The sequence below is a fragment of the Phaethon aethereus genome (genome assembly GCF_964289735.1).
Source record: "Phaethon aethereus genome assembly, chromosome: 17".
Taxonomy (NCBI): Eukaryota; Metazoa; Chordata; class Aves; order Phaethontiformes; family Phaethontidae; genus Phaethon; species Phaethon aethereus.
The window spans coordinates 2,426,065-2,439,097 of NC_138593.1; the positions used below are offsets into that span (position 1 = coordinate 2,426,065).

Consider the following 13,033-nt stretch of genomic DNA (forward strand, 5'->3'; position numbering starts at 1 on the left):
GTGGTTTTCCTTTTGATTTGATGAATGGCATTTGCTGGTTGTAACAGCAAATGAAAGACTTTCCTCCCTCCCAGGAAAAGAGTTTTAAACTTTCCTTTTGTTGGTGTTACAGCTGTACACTCCACAGCATCCTATCCTGTCGTTATGGGTAATTGTACAACTGACTTCCTGAATCTGTACAATGAGTAGTGTAAATGCTTGATTTCTTCTTTAGGATCTAAAGAGGGCACTAGTGTGCTGTGAGAGTAGAAGTTTGTTACTGTCAGGAATTACATACTGTTTATACAAACCACTGTGAACTTTTTTTACGTTAAATTTTGTTTTAAAGGGATTGCTTTTCGTTTAATGTCTTGTCATGTACACGTTAGTTTTATTGCTGTCAACATTAGAGATAACCTTCCACCTTGCCAGCATCACTGGTATGATGTATATTTAATACAGACACACACCTCTCTCCGTATACTTCAAATGACAATTAAAGCCATTATTTTAAGTGTTTGTGTCTCTTTCCTGAAGCCAAAGTTCGCTTAGAAAACTGTTCGTACACAACCCACCACACTGAGTTGGCAGGACTTCCCATTCACACCTTCCTCTTGGAGATAAAAGGAAGTCCTGGCTTGAAATAGTACGTAGAAATGCTGTGCTGTTTATTCTGGTCACGGCAAAAGTAAACACATTTTTGTACAGTTTCCGTATGTTTGATCAAGTCGACCGTTGTACAGTGGCACCAGTCCTGCGGCAGCCAGTGTCAGAAAGCTGGAAGGTACGGCCGTGCTGCTAGATCTGCCTGAGTGGTTCTGTGCGTTTTAACCTAAAGACTTTGTTCTACAAAGCAGCCTAGAAAAGAGCTTGATGAGCCAGCCAGAGGTGTTGATCTTGATCACCAGTTTATATAAATCTCTCACAGAATCTTGTTTTTTAAAAACTGTTGATCTTTTTTGAACAGATAACAGTGTACAATACATGTAGTGAAAATCACTTATTAAATGAGGAAATTGTTAAATCTTCTCAGTGTCAGTTTATCACAAAATACACTACTGCTATCAGAGGACCTGACTTAGAAATAAATTGTTCTGAAAAACCACAAATTCTTGGTATGGATTTCTCTAAGCTACAGGCACTAGAGGTATGTTTTTTAAACAGGAGCACTGGATTTAGATCTGTGTCTGGAGCTTCCCAGGCTCGGGAGGACATGCTCGTCTCTGCTCCTGTTTATCGTTTGGTGTTTTCAGTGGGGTTTGCCTTGAATAAAAGTACTGCTTTTTGGGACTGCAGTCTCAGAGGGTCGTAGCTGAGGACAAGACCCATTTCCTCTAGTTCTTAACTAAAGAACTAAATTCTTGACAAAGAAGGAAAATCGAGTAAACCTGGCGGGAGCTGGCTGTCCTGTTAGCAAGGCTTGGTGTACGCCAGCTAGGGCAGGTTGCCCTGAAGGTGACGGATAAGGAATCTGCTCTCTTGCCCTTAACAGGAACATGGTGTTGGTCTGTATTCTTTCATCTGCCGCCTCCTCCCTGTGACTTGTGGAAAATACAGCAAGATTTTTAGAAGCCCAGTGAGGTGGCTTGTTCGGTATCAGCAGCCTGTCCTAACCGGCTGCGGCGATGAGCTGCTGGTGCTTGGTGGAATCTGCTTGTGAGGAGGGAGTCTCTGTCGTGGAAATGCCCAGCTCTGAGAGCACCGGTGCTGTCCTGGCGTCCTGCTTAGCGGAGGAGATTCCCTTCACTTCTGGAGCGAGCTGACCTTTTTTGACAAGAACGTGCTTTCTGGGCAGTCCCCAGCCATTGATTTTACTTGTTAGTGTATTTCTCTGCCAAATCAAAGAGCCTTTTTCCTACTCCGAAGACTTCCCCCCCCCCCCCCCAAAGCTAATTGATCAAACTACCTCTTGGTAACTTTTGATGAGCTCATTAGATTAGGTGTCAGAGATTGCCTGTTAAAGGTTTTCTCGCAAGCCTACTTTCACCCTTTAAATCACATTTGTGGTTTTCCTTATAGCCCTATAATTTTTCTCCCTCCTTGTAAAATAGTCACCTGCATGTCTTTTATTGATCTGGTGAATAACAGAGTGCATGCAGGACCAGTTTTTATTTGACTTGTATCCGAAGGAATGCATTAACCCATCTCTGCAACCATTAGCTTGCCGACTATTCCGCCTGTCGCTGTCACACCTTTTTCCTCTGTGACTTGTTTTTTCTGTCCTCAAATGCAGCTTTAGTGACACATGTGCCTATTCTGGGCTGCGTTTTCTGCTTGGCTGCATTCCCCAGCGCTGGTTCACATACCTCGGGCTGCTCAGGGGGGAAGGAAGTCCCACGGCACCATGGTGGAGGTGGAAAGGTTCCTGTTCTGCCGCAGGTCTGCTGATCTCGCTACGGGTGGCGATCAAAAGTTCAGAGGCAGGTTTTGTCTCTGTTGTTTGGTCATTGGAGAGAGGGAGAAGGAGCAACAGGCAGGAGAAAAGCTGCTAATTGCCTGTTGTTTTTCCGTAAGCTGGTGTGAATCACAGAATGACTAAGGTTGGAAAGGACCTTCAAGATCATCAAGTCCAACCATTAATCCAGCACCACTATGTCCCCTAAACCATGTCCTGAAGCGCCACATCCACACGTTTTTTTGAACACTTCCAGAGATGGCAACTCCACCACCTCCCTTGGCAGCCTGTTCCAATGCTTGACCACCCTCTCGGTGAAGAAATTTTTCCTAATATGCAATCTAAACCTCCCCTGGCGCAACTTGAGGCCATTTCCTCTTGTCCTATCACTAGTTGGGAGAAGAGACCAACACCCACCTCACCACAACCCCTTTTCAGGTAGTTGTAGAGAGCGATGAGGGCTCCCTCAGCCTCCTCTTCTCCAGACTAAACAACCCCAGTTCCCTCAGCCGCTCCTCATAAGACTTGTGCTCCAGACCCCTCCCCAGCTTTGCTGCCCTTCTCTGGACACGCTCCAGCACCTCAACGTCCTTCTTGTAGAGAGGGGCCCAACACTGAACACAGGATTCGAGGTGCAGCCTCACCAGTGCCGAGTACAGGGGCACGATCACTTCCCTACTCCTGCTGGCCACACTATTGCTGATACAGGCCAAGACGCTGTTGGCCACCTTGGCCACCTGGGCACACTGCCGGCTCATGTTCAGCCGGGTGTCAATCAGCACCCCCAGGTCCCTTTCCGCCGGGCAGCTCTCCAGCCACTCCTCCCCAAGCCTGTAGCGTTGCATGGGGTTGTTGTGGCCGAAGTGCAGGACCTGGCACTTGGCCTTGTTAAACCTCATACAGTTGACCTCAGCCCATCGATCCAGCCTGTCCAGATCCCTCTGCAGAGCCCTCCTGCCCTCCAGCAGATCAACACTCCCACCCAGCTTGGTGTCATCTGCAAACTTACTGAGGGAGCACTTGATCCCCTCATCCAGATCATCGATAAACATATTGAACAAGACCGGCCCCAGAACCGAGCCCTGGGGAACACCGCTTGTGACCGGCCGATGTGAACATCTAGCGTACGCAGGGAAGGGACAAGACAGGAGATGAGCCTCCCTCAGCCCTTCTCCCCGCAGCCCCTTCCCACTGGCTCAAAGCAGCGGCTCGCCAGAAGCTGCCACAGTTAAACCAGGCCTCGCTGAAGATCTCCACAGAAGGTAGCGGGAAAGTTGTGATAAACCCAAGTTCTCTCCAGTCCTCGCCTTGTGCCTTTTGCGGCATGCCCAAGTCTAACGGGAATGGATTATGGTGGAAGAGACTGGTAAAATCTGAGGCACTACCTGTCGACTTGGATGTTGCTGTAGCCAGCGGTGCGTTTCTCTTCAGTTCCTCTGAAATGGAAGGAGTCCTCTTTGCCATCCAACTGGCGAAAGGCTATTTTTCAGCATAGGTCATCTTTGTTCCTGGTTTGCTTTAGGATGTGTCACTGCTATCGTGGCTTTCAGTCCTGACTTGTTCAGTGAAGCTGCGGTACTTTAAAACCAACAACAAAACAATTTTGCTTGCGGCATTATGACCTGATCCCCAACGGTCTCCATGGGAGGATACCGGTGTTTTGGGCACACGAGTCCCTGATGGGCACAATGTACTTTAGACCCAAGTTTAACCTCTGAACGGTATTAAATTGTTGAATGGGAGCTGGATCTAGAAACGAACATTTTGGGGTGCAGCAGCCTCAGGCCCCTGTGCGTTGCAAAGCATTGGGACCCCCACAGCCAAAGCGCCCGAGGCGTTGGAGGGGGCGAGGGGCCGATGCGGGGTGCTCGAGGTGGGCAGAGCTACCCGCGCGCTGCACCGTAGGCCCCCGAGCTGCCACATAAAGCAGTTCTTCTTCCAAGTTGTGGCCTGTCAAGGTGTGACACAATGCGCGCTCTCCTTGGGGATTTCAGGCAGCTGTGGGGTTCCTGAGGTCGAGCTCTTTCCAGGCAGTCATGTTTTCTACCTTCCCACTTCTATTGAATAGAGGGTCGTGAGCCTCAGGGATGTCAGTGCTAGAAAACATCTTTCTGGTCTCTTGTTTCCACGGGCATTTGTTTTTAAGGTAAAAAAAAAAAGTTCTTTATCAGATGCAGTCCAATCCCTTCTTCCTTCCACTGGCCATCTTCTGTCCCTGTTCCCCCTTGCAGGTGGGGAACTGACACCTGGCAACGTCGGTCCCTTGTATGCTGGAATTCACGGCCAGGGGCCAGCTCTGCCCTGAGGCTGGTACCGATGTCTTGCCATGGGGGAGCAGTAGCTGCTGGCGGTGCTGAGGGTGGCACCAGGCTCCGGGTCCCGCCTCGGTGCTTTGAGGGGTCTGTGGGCTTCACCCTCTGCAGCTCGGGCCTACGGTCCTGACCCCCATCCTCCCAGAGCAGAGAGGTCAGACTGAGATTAACAGGCTTGGCTTGTGAAAAAGCATGCTGTTACTGTAAAAAGAAGTGTAGAAATCCGGAGTTTAACCCGCCGGCAGGTGGGGAAGAGGCTTGAGGTGAAAGCCTGGGGTGAGGCAGCTGAGCTTCCCCTACTCCAGTCCTGTAACGCTGGATTCACCCTTAAACCTGGTCCTCGCCGAGAGCTTCGCGGCTCTGCTGGCGGCATCTCTTCCCGCTAAACTGCCAAGGTGCCTTGTGGACGTGGTGAACGTGCAGCCCCTCGGAGCTCCGTGCGCATGTACTGATCCTTGGGATTTTATTAAGTCTTGACAAGGAGGCCTCACGTTTGTGACCAGCCTGGTAGCTCCACTCAGGGGCCAGGTGAGCCCATGCAGCATGGACAACGCAGCTCACAGGGAAGCAGAAGCTGGCTGTTTTCTCCTTAAAACCCGCACTCCTTACTTGTCTGTTGAGCTTTCAGGAGAAGATCTGCCATCTGCAGTTCAGTCCTGAGCTGATTGTGTTGCTATTTACAGCTGAGAGCAAAATGCCTGAATGAGCTGGAAACTCCCAGGATAAAACCCCTTCCTGCTGCTGCTCCAGGGTTCTGCCTTTGCTGTCCTGCTCCTGGGTGCTTAGCTGCTCTCTGCAAGTAGGTGGTTTTGGGGTGACGGCCGAGGGGTTCGGAGCTCCAGGAGGGCATTACTTTGTGCTGATTCCCTGGGGAGGAGGACAGGGACTGGCCTGTGCCCTTGGGGGTGAATGAGGTGTTGGAAAATCTTTTAAGTTCCAGGAAAAGTTTTAGGTGCTCTTGGGAGGAAAGGCTTTCCAAGAAACAAATGTCTTTAGGCTTTAGAAGTGCAGAAATGGGGAGATGTTTCTTTCTTAGGGGAGAACTGGGCGTATTTCAGGTTTGTCCCAGCAGAGGTGCAGTAGAGATGCATCCCTGATCCCTCTTGCCGCTGAGTTTAGTCAGGGCACTTCCAAAGCCAGCGTGTGTTTGAAAGATGGAGGGGAACCCTAAATGAGAAGAGGCCACCTGATGAAACACAAGCCTAGAAACGGAGGCAGGTTAATCCAGGCCTAATTTCGAGGTTTTACACTTTTGTAATCCGTTTGACCCCTGAGCCTCCACCTACCCCGTGGGACTAACCTGTGCCCCCGCCCAAGCTCAGATCTCCGCACGGGCTCACGGTTTCATTTCACGCCGCTTCTGGGTGTCCGCACCGGGAGGGGGGGGGGCGCTGAGTGGGGAAAAAACAAAAAAAGGTTAAAAACAACAAACCAAAAAAGTTTCTGCTCCGCTGGCCGGGAGGTCCCGCAGCGAGCCTGGGGGGAAAAGCTGAGAAAACGAGGAATGCCGGAGCGGGGACCTCGGGGCTGGGGAGCCCGGGGCCCCGGGACCCACTCGGAGCCTTTCCGGGGGGGGGGGGGGAGGCGGGGCCGGGCCGGGGGCGGCCCCGCAGCGCCGGGGAGGCGCAGGGCGGCGGCGGGCGCAGCGGGGACGCGCACGGTACCGGGTACCGGGGCCTTGGGGGGGCGGGGAGGGGAGCGGGGCCGGGGCGCTGCCAGGGCTTGGTCCGGTGAGTGCCTGACCGGGGCGGCGCGGGGGTTTGCAGCGGGGCCGCCACGTCCGTCCCCTCGGGGGTCCCGCCGGGTCCCGGGGCTCCCTCCTGCCGCGGGAGCGGGCGGCCGGCGCTGCGGGGCGGGGACAGTGGGACGCCCCGGCCGCAGCCCCGCTCCGGGCCGCTCTATCCGCCGGCGGCGGCTGCAGGCCCCGCGGCCCGGGCCAGCCCGGAGGCCGCCCCGCACGGGAGCCGGGCGGGGGCGGCTGGACGGCCGGGGCGGCTCTCCGCAGGGGGCCGGTGGGCTCCGCTCCGCGCCCGGCGGCGGGGAAGGAGGGTGCTGCCGCTGTGAGGGCAGCGCGGGGCCATCCCCGTCCCCTCCGGCGGGTGACCAGGTGGCCCCGAGCCCACGTGCCCTCCAACAGGCCACCGCCGCGGCGAGCGGGTCCCACCGTGGCCCCCCGGGGGGGGGACGGGAGGGAAGGGAGAGCAGCCCGGGGGCACGGGCAGACCCACGGCAGCTCCAGGGGGCCAAGAGCGGCTCGTGTCCGGCGCTGCTCGGCTTTGGCCGAGGGCGGCTGCACGGAGAGTCCCGCCGGGGATGGGGACCTGGTTGTCCGCTGGCAGCAGGAGCGGCTTTCCGTGGGGTTTGTGGGCCGAGCGGTCTCGCCAGGTTGCCCCAAGTGGAAGGGTGAGCTGGTGGGGCTGCGACAGCAGAACATGAGAGCAGCCATCCTCAGCGCCAAGCTGCAGCCGGGATCGTCTGCGGGTTTGGGGTTGGTCCTGCCCCTCGCTGGCTGCCCACGTAGAATAGAATAGAATCACAGAATCGTTAAGGTTGGAAAAGACCTCCAAGATCATCAAGTCCAACTGGGATGGGCTGAAGCCGGGATGCCTGGGAGTGAGGCTGGCACTGGGGGATGCAGAGAGAGGAGATGGGGGAGGACAGCATCGCCCACCGGCCAGGCTGAAATGTGGGGATCACCTGCTTATTTTGGCTGCAAAGGCTGAAATAATAGTGGCCCTTGATGTTAATGAAGGGAAATGATGGCTGTTCTTCAGCTTAGTGGTGTGGCTGGAGAGTGAGGAGGCTCCGGTTAGCCCAGGGGCCACTGGGCTGCAACCGCGGCCACCTGAAGGGACGATGGCAGCTGTGGGAGCGCAGCAGAGGGTTTGCCTCGGGCCCAATGCTAACAGCAGCCCGCCCCAGCATGTAGGGGATGAGAGAGCAAATAAAGGGGAGAAAATCGCCTGCTTCCAGCTTCTGACCAATAACCTCCATCGATCAGTGTCTGATAGAAACACAACGGCCCTTTCCAATGGGAAATCGGCAGCTGCTGGCTCTTGCACCATGAGATACGAGAGAAGTGCTGGTGGTTTTTTCTCCTGTAATCGATGATTTGTTTTGAGATGTGGGAAATACCTCACGAGGAAGTTCCTCATTGTAGAGCAGCACGACAGGGTGCAAACAGCACTGGGGAGGGTGGCGGGGGCTCCACATCGCGCCGTGGGAGGTGATGCAAAACAAGTGGCACCACCATTAAGCAATTTCCCGTCAGTAGGGCCCGTCCACACCACCCGGCCGGCTGTGTCTGAACGAAGCATCACGTTCTTGTCACGCTCTCGGTGGTGAAACGAGGGCGATTTGGCACCCTTGGTCAGCCCCGAGCAGGGAGGTGACGCTCCGCTCTTGTCCCCCAGACGTTGGGCAGGGTGATGCCAGCTTGATCCAGAGCCATGTCCAGGTACCTGAAGCACTTCACGGTGGTGGGCGACGACCCTGTGCAGTGGAGCAATGACTATCAGAAATGGGAGGAGGAGGAGGAGGAGGAGGCTGGGGAGAAGCAGCCAGATTCGGAAATCAAGCTGGAACCCACCAGGAGCCGTGTCTCCTTCCAGGACATGATGAAAAAGATCTTCAGCTCCCGCAGGTTTCAGGTGAGGCAGAACAAACCCAGGCCAAAGGGGGATGAGGATGAGATTTGGCCAAAGGCACCTGTGGCAGCAGACCCGATGTGGGCTGGGAGCAGCTCCAAGCTTGTGAGCACTCATGGTGCCTGCGAGAGCGGCTGCTGCTTCCGAGCTGGGCCGTCCTGTCGGAAACAAGCCGCTCCACAGCCGGTGCAGATGTTTCCTGAGCGGCGACAAGCCTCGGTGCACGCTCGTCACAGTGCCGGCAGCAGCGTGTGCTCTCCCCCGTTCAAGCTCCCCGAGACCCCCCCATGCCGAGCGGTGGGAAACGGCTGAGTTTGGTGGGGAGCCAAGCGGTTTTGTGCAGGTGAGACTTTGCAGGAATAACCCACTGACCGGGGGCTGCAGAAGTGGGAGTCCTGGGTAGGAGCAGCAGAAAGCTCCATGAAATGCGACCAGCTGAATTGAGGACACAGGGCAGGGTCTGGCCGGGCACGCTGCGTGAGCGCTGGGGCATGTTTAGCTGAAGGCTGTGGCGGCTCCTCTTGCTGATCCATTGGCGTTAGGAGAGAGTTTCACATCAGTTCTTCTCCTCCGACAGATCCTGGTTGTCTGCTTGGTCATCCTGGATGCCTTGTTGGTCCTCGGGGAATTGCTTATGGACTTGAAAATCATCCATCCGGACAAATACAATATAACCCCAAAGGTAAAATGCAGGGAAGTGTCACCGTGAACCATAACTTCCCCCTCTTTGGTGTTGTCCCACTAGATAGGACAACCAGGCAGGCAGGACCTCGACCTTCAGCCTTGCCAAGCCAGCAGTCACAGGCACAGGGACGAAGGTCTCGCAGGGACTTGTGTGACAGCGCTGCAGAGTCCGGGCCTGACACGGCTCGGCTCACGCTGGTCTATGCCGTGGCTTCATGTTTCTTTAGGCTGCAGCAGAGCTGAACAGCTCTTGTCGCTCTTCTCCTGGTTGCCTTCACACCTCCTGGTCTGGCTTACCCAAAGCCGCTGGCTGCTCAGCTGTGCTTGCCCTGGTTGTCCCTTAAAGCAGAAGAGAAGTCTCCAGCCTTCCTTGTAGAGCCAAATCAGACATGCCCTCAAGTGGTGGATGTTTTCCAGCCTGCCCTGCTCGCGTGCATGCAGGAGGAGTTCCTGGCCTTAAACCTGTGCTGTCTTTTCCCAGGTTTTCCACTACCTCTCTCTTTCCATTTTAACCATCTTCCTGGTTGAGGTGGGGTTTAAGGTCTTCGTCTACCGCTGGGAGTTCTTCCACCACAAGTTTGAAGTGCTGGACGGGATAGTCGTCATCGTGTCGTTCATCCTCGACGTCGTCCTCATCTTCCGGGAGCACGAGTTTGAAGCTGTCGGGCTCCTGATACTCCTGCGGCTGTGGCGGGTGGCCAGGATTATCAACGGTAGGTGTGTGCGGCCGGTTGGGAGCTTCCCCTGGTACGTGGGCTGGATTTGCTGACCTTACCTGAATTATCTGGGCTCACGTCTTTGTTCCCTTCTCAAAGCCACCTGCGAGACCCTGGGGTCTTGCTCTCCCAGCAAACTTAGAGTTTTGCCTGTGTGGTTTTCGTTGCTGGAGTGTGGCCTTAATTAGGCTGTAATTTCTTTGGAGCAGCAATAATCTGCTGCCTGTGTTGGTGCGATGCCTCAGTGATGGGGGCACGGCAGCTGGCCCGGGCTAGCGGAGCTGCCCAGCTCTAGCACAGCAGCATCAGGCACGTGCCCCTAAAACCAACCTGTAATCTGTTTTGCATCCCTCCCTCCTGGAGGGCGATGGCTCACGTCTTAGGTTTGCGTTGTAGGAACCTTTTGGCAACGTTTTAACAGCGCAGCAGGGTAAAACCCTGCCTTCCTGAATCTACTTTTGTAGCAGAGTAGGTTTTACTGCTCTGATGTTCTGCTGTGAATCTGTCATCCCCTCCAGGGATGCTGCAGGGAACGTCCTAATCTCAGTCTGGATCTTTCTTGCTTGGATTCAAAGGGTTTACCATTAAAAGAGGAATATAAAATGTCCCCAAATCAGACTTTACTGACTCTGCTGTTGTAACTGTAAGTTGTTGCAAACATGTAAATTCAGACACTCCTGAAAAAAGTGTAGCTGGAAACATTTTCTTCCTTCTCAGAGAATGAATTTTGGGATTCAAAAAAAAAAAAAGTGGCAATGAGATTATGCCTAATTCCTGCATGAAACCTCAGCCCAAGTGCTGTCCTGTGCCCACGAATGCAGGTTTGGTGAGTGCTCTGTACTTGATGCAGCTGGAAGCGTTGTTAGCTGGAATAAAAGAAAAGGATGGCTGGGGCCTTGCCCGTCACCTGCAGCCCCAGCTGCCATTTTGATGGGGAGAACGTGCCCGATCGGTGGCAGCGGCTGGGAGAAGAGAAGGTGCGAGAGTGCGAGAGCAGCTTGCAGCTCTTTTTAGTTTGGAGTGGAAGTCATGAGAGAAACCGGATTCGTGTGCAGCTGCGTCAGCCACAACAGCCTCGGCATCTCTTAACACGCTGTTTCACAGCAGAAAACAAGTATTGCATTTACAAGTAAATCTCCTTATCCTTGGGTGCTTCTGTTTTTGCCCCTGCCAAGATTCTTGCCGTGCACGCCCGCTTGGAGCAATGGAGGGGATAAACAGAATCTACCCCAAGCTTCGGGTGTTGTGTGTCCAAGTCTTGGCACGGTTCACTGCCTTCAATTGCTGCTGATTAATAAGGGACTGGGTTACAGGCAGGTGGGGAACTGTTTGATGTTATCAATGCAAATAAGCAGCACTGCTGCTTTGTCTTCAGAGAAATGAACCCCCAAACCCCAAGCCTGCTGCCTGTAGCACTAGAAACACAGGCACGCATCGGTGCCTGCCTTTGCGCACATTGTTCCGTCAACAGCTGGAGGTAGAGCTCCGTCGGGTAGGAAGAATGTGATGTTCTTGATGCTCAAACTTTTTTCTTTTTTTTCTCCCCGTCAGAAAAGGGTGGGAAGAAAATGCCTTTGCTGTGGGGGCTGTATTCACATGTAATAACCTAACAATATTTCAGTAGAGAATTGACACCTCCGCTGTCATGAGAAACTGTGTGCCTTTACTGCAGCTGCGCGAGGCAAAGCCAAAACCCGAAGGACTTGACAATGTGCCGTGTCCTGTAACACTGGGCAGGAGCCATCGGCCCTGGGGGCGGACGAGCCTTGTGCCCCGGGCTGTGCTGGGTGCTGCAAGGGTCCAGACTACATGAAACCTGCTAAAACTCAGCCCCTCGTTACAACAAAGCTGCCAGTTACATCCCCCCCAGGCTCTGCTGAGGAAGCGAATTCAAATTCAGAATTTGAATGACAGTCTGACTGATTAATTCAGCTCAGGGGCCAGACTGCCTCTTCCCAGCAGAGTATCGGTATCTGAATCCCTGGGGTGGCTAATTTAAAACCCTCCTCATTAAAAAAAGCACTTGGGAAGGGTGGTTTGAAGATGACAGAGTCAGAGCTTGAGAGGAACACGTTTAACTCCTTGCGTACAGACCCTGTGTACTGTTAAGCTCCTGCTAGTGGCTGTTTTACACTATAAAACGAATCCGCTGTGAATTGTTTCACAGGAATAATTTTATCGGTGAAGACCCGCTCTGAACAACAAGTGTCCAAGCTAAAGCAAGCAAACCTGAAACTTGCAACAAAGGTTGAACAACTGGAACACAGCTGCATAGAGAAAGTAAGAAAACACTTTTAAATTAAAGAGGGTTTACCTGCTGGCTACTCCCCAGGACAAGCTGGCTTGGGATCCTTTTGCAAGGTTGCCACTGTCAGCTTGGTTTCTTCATCAGAAAGTCATGGGGTAAGCTGGGCTGAAGAACCACAACCCTGCCTGTCCTGCCTGCGCTTCCCTTAGCTACTTGCTGCAAAGGGATGACAGCTACCTCTGTCCTACTTTAGCCAGGTTGTCCTGTTTTCCTGCAGCACGAGCTATGTTTCAGCAGTGGAAAAATCTGTGGGAATCTGGTGAAACTATTTTAAGGCAAGAGCTATATTAATGATTTGACTTTTGTCTCCAACAGGAGCAAGAAATTGAGAGGCTTAACAAGATACTGAAAGAGCACGGACTCATCAGCGAGCAAAACTAGGAGACTGGTTTGCTGAGGTGGGGAAGTCTGCCCTGGAGAGTGCAGTGTTGAAACCCACCAGATTGACCCGAAAGGTTTTCCTTTCTCTTTGCTTTCTCTTGTGTAGTGTTGTCTATAAACATTTTCTATTTGTCCATACTTTGATTAGATCTTGGGATTGCAAAAATAGTTTTGCTGGAAAATTAATCACGTGTACTCCCTGTAAACAGTGATTTCATAAGATGTTTTTTGTACAGTTGTACAGTCAAAACTGCAAAATAATTTAATAAAAACACATCTTTACAAGCTATACATCCACAAAAATACCACTTATTTTAAATAATTGAGTTTTTCGTGATAACATTCTTTGTTTGCAACATCTTGTAGAAACTTGCAGTACAAATGGTACAGTCCAGGCTGAAAAGGTCGTTTCTTCTCTACAAGCTGACCGTTCATCATTAGTACATCTCTTCTTTGCCAACCATTCTTTTCATCTTGTTGATAGTTTCCTCATTTCTGTTGCTGCTTGTGCCACTTTGTTATTTATATAACGTTCATGTCAAAAATACCAACATTCCACTCCTTTAGTTGACAATCAAATCAGCACCAAAATAGAGGCAAGCACGTGCCAT

General features: G+C 52.8%; 1 protein-coding gene across 1 annotated transcript; it reads left to right on the plus strand.

The window, feature by feature from the left end:
- Positions 1-8,135: 8,135 nt before the first annotated feature.
- Positions 8,136-12,422, plus strand: HVCN1 (hydrogen voltage gated channel 1; the record flags this gene model as incomplete). The annotated part of the gene is made up of 5 exons (XM_082007725.1): positions 8,136-8,336; positions 8,911-9,015; positions 9,499-9,730; positions 11,901-12,013; positions 12,357-12,422. 5 exons carry the CDS (start codon positions 8,136-8,138, stop codon positions 12,420-12,422), a joined length of 717 nt encoding a protein of 238 aa, XP_081863851.1.
- Positions 12,423-13,033: the final 611 nt, after the last annotated feature.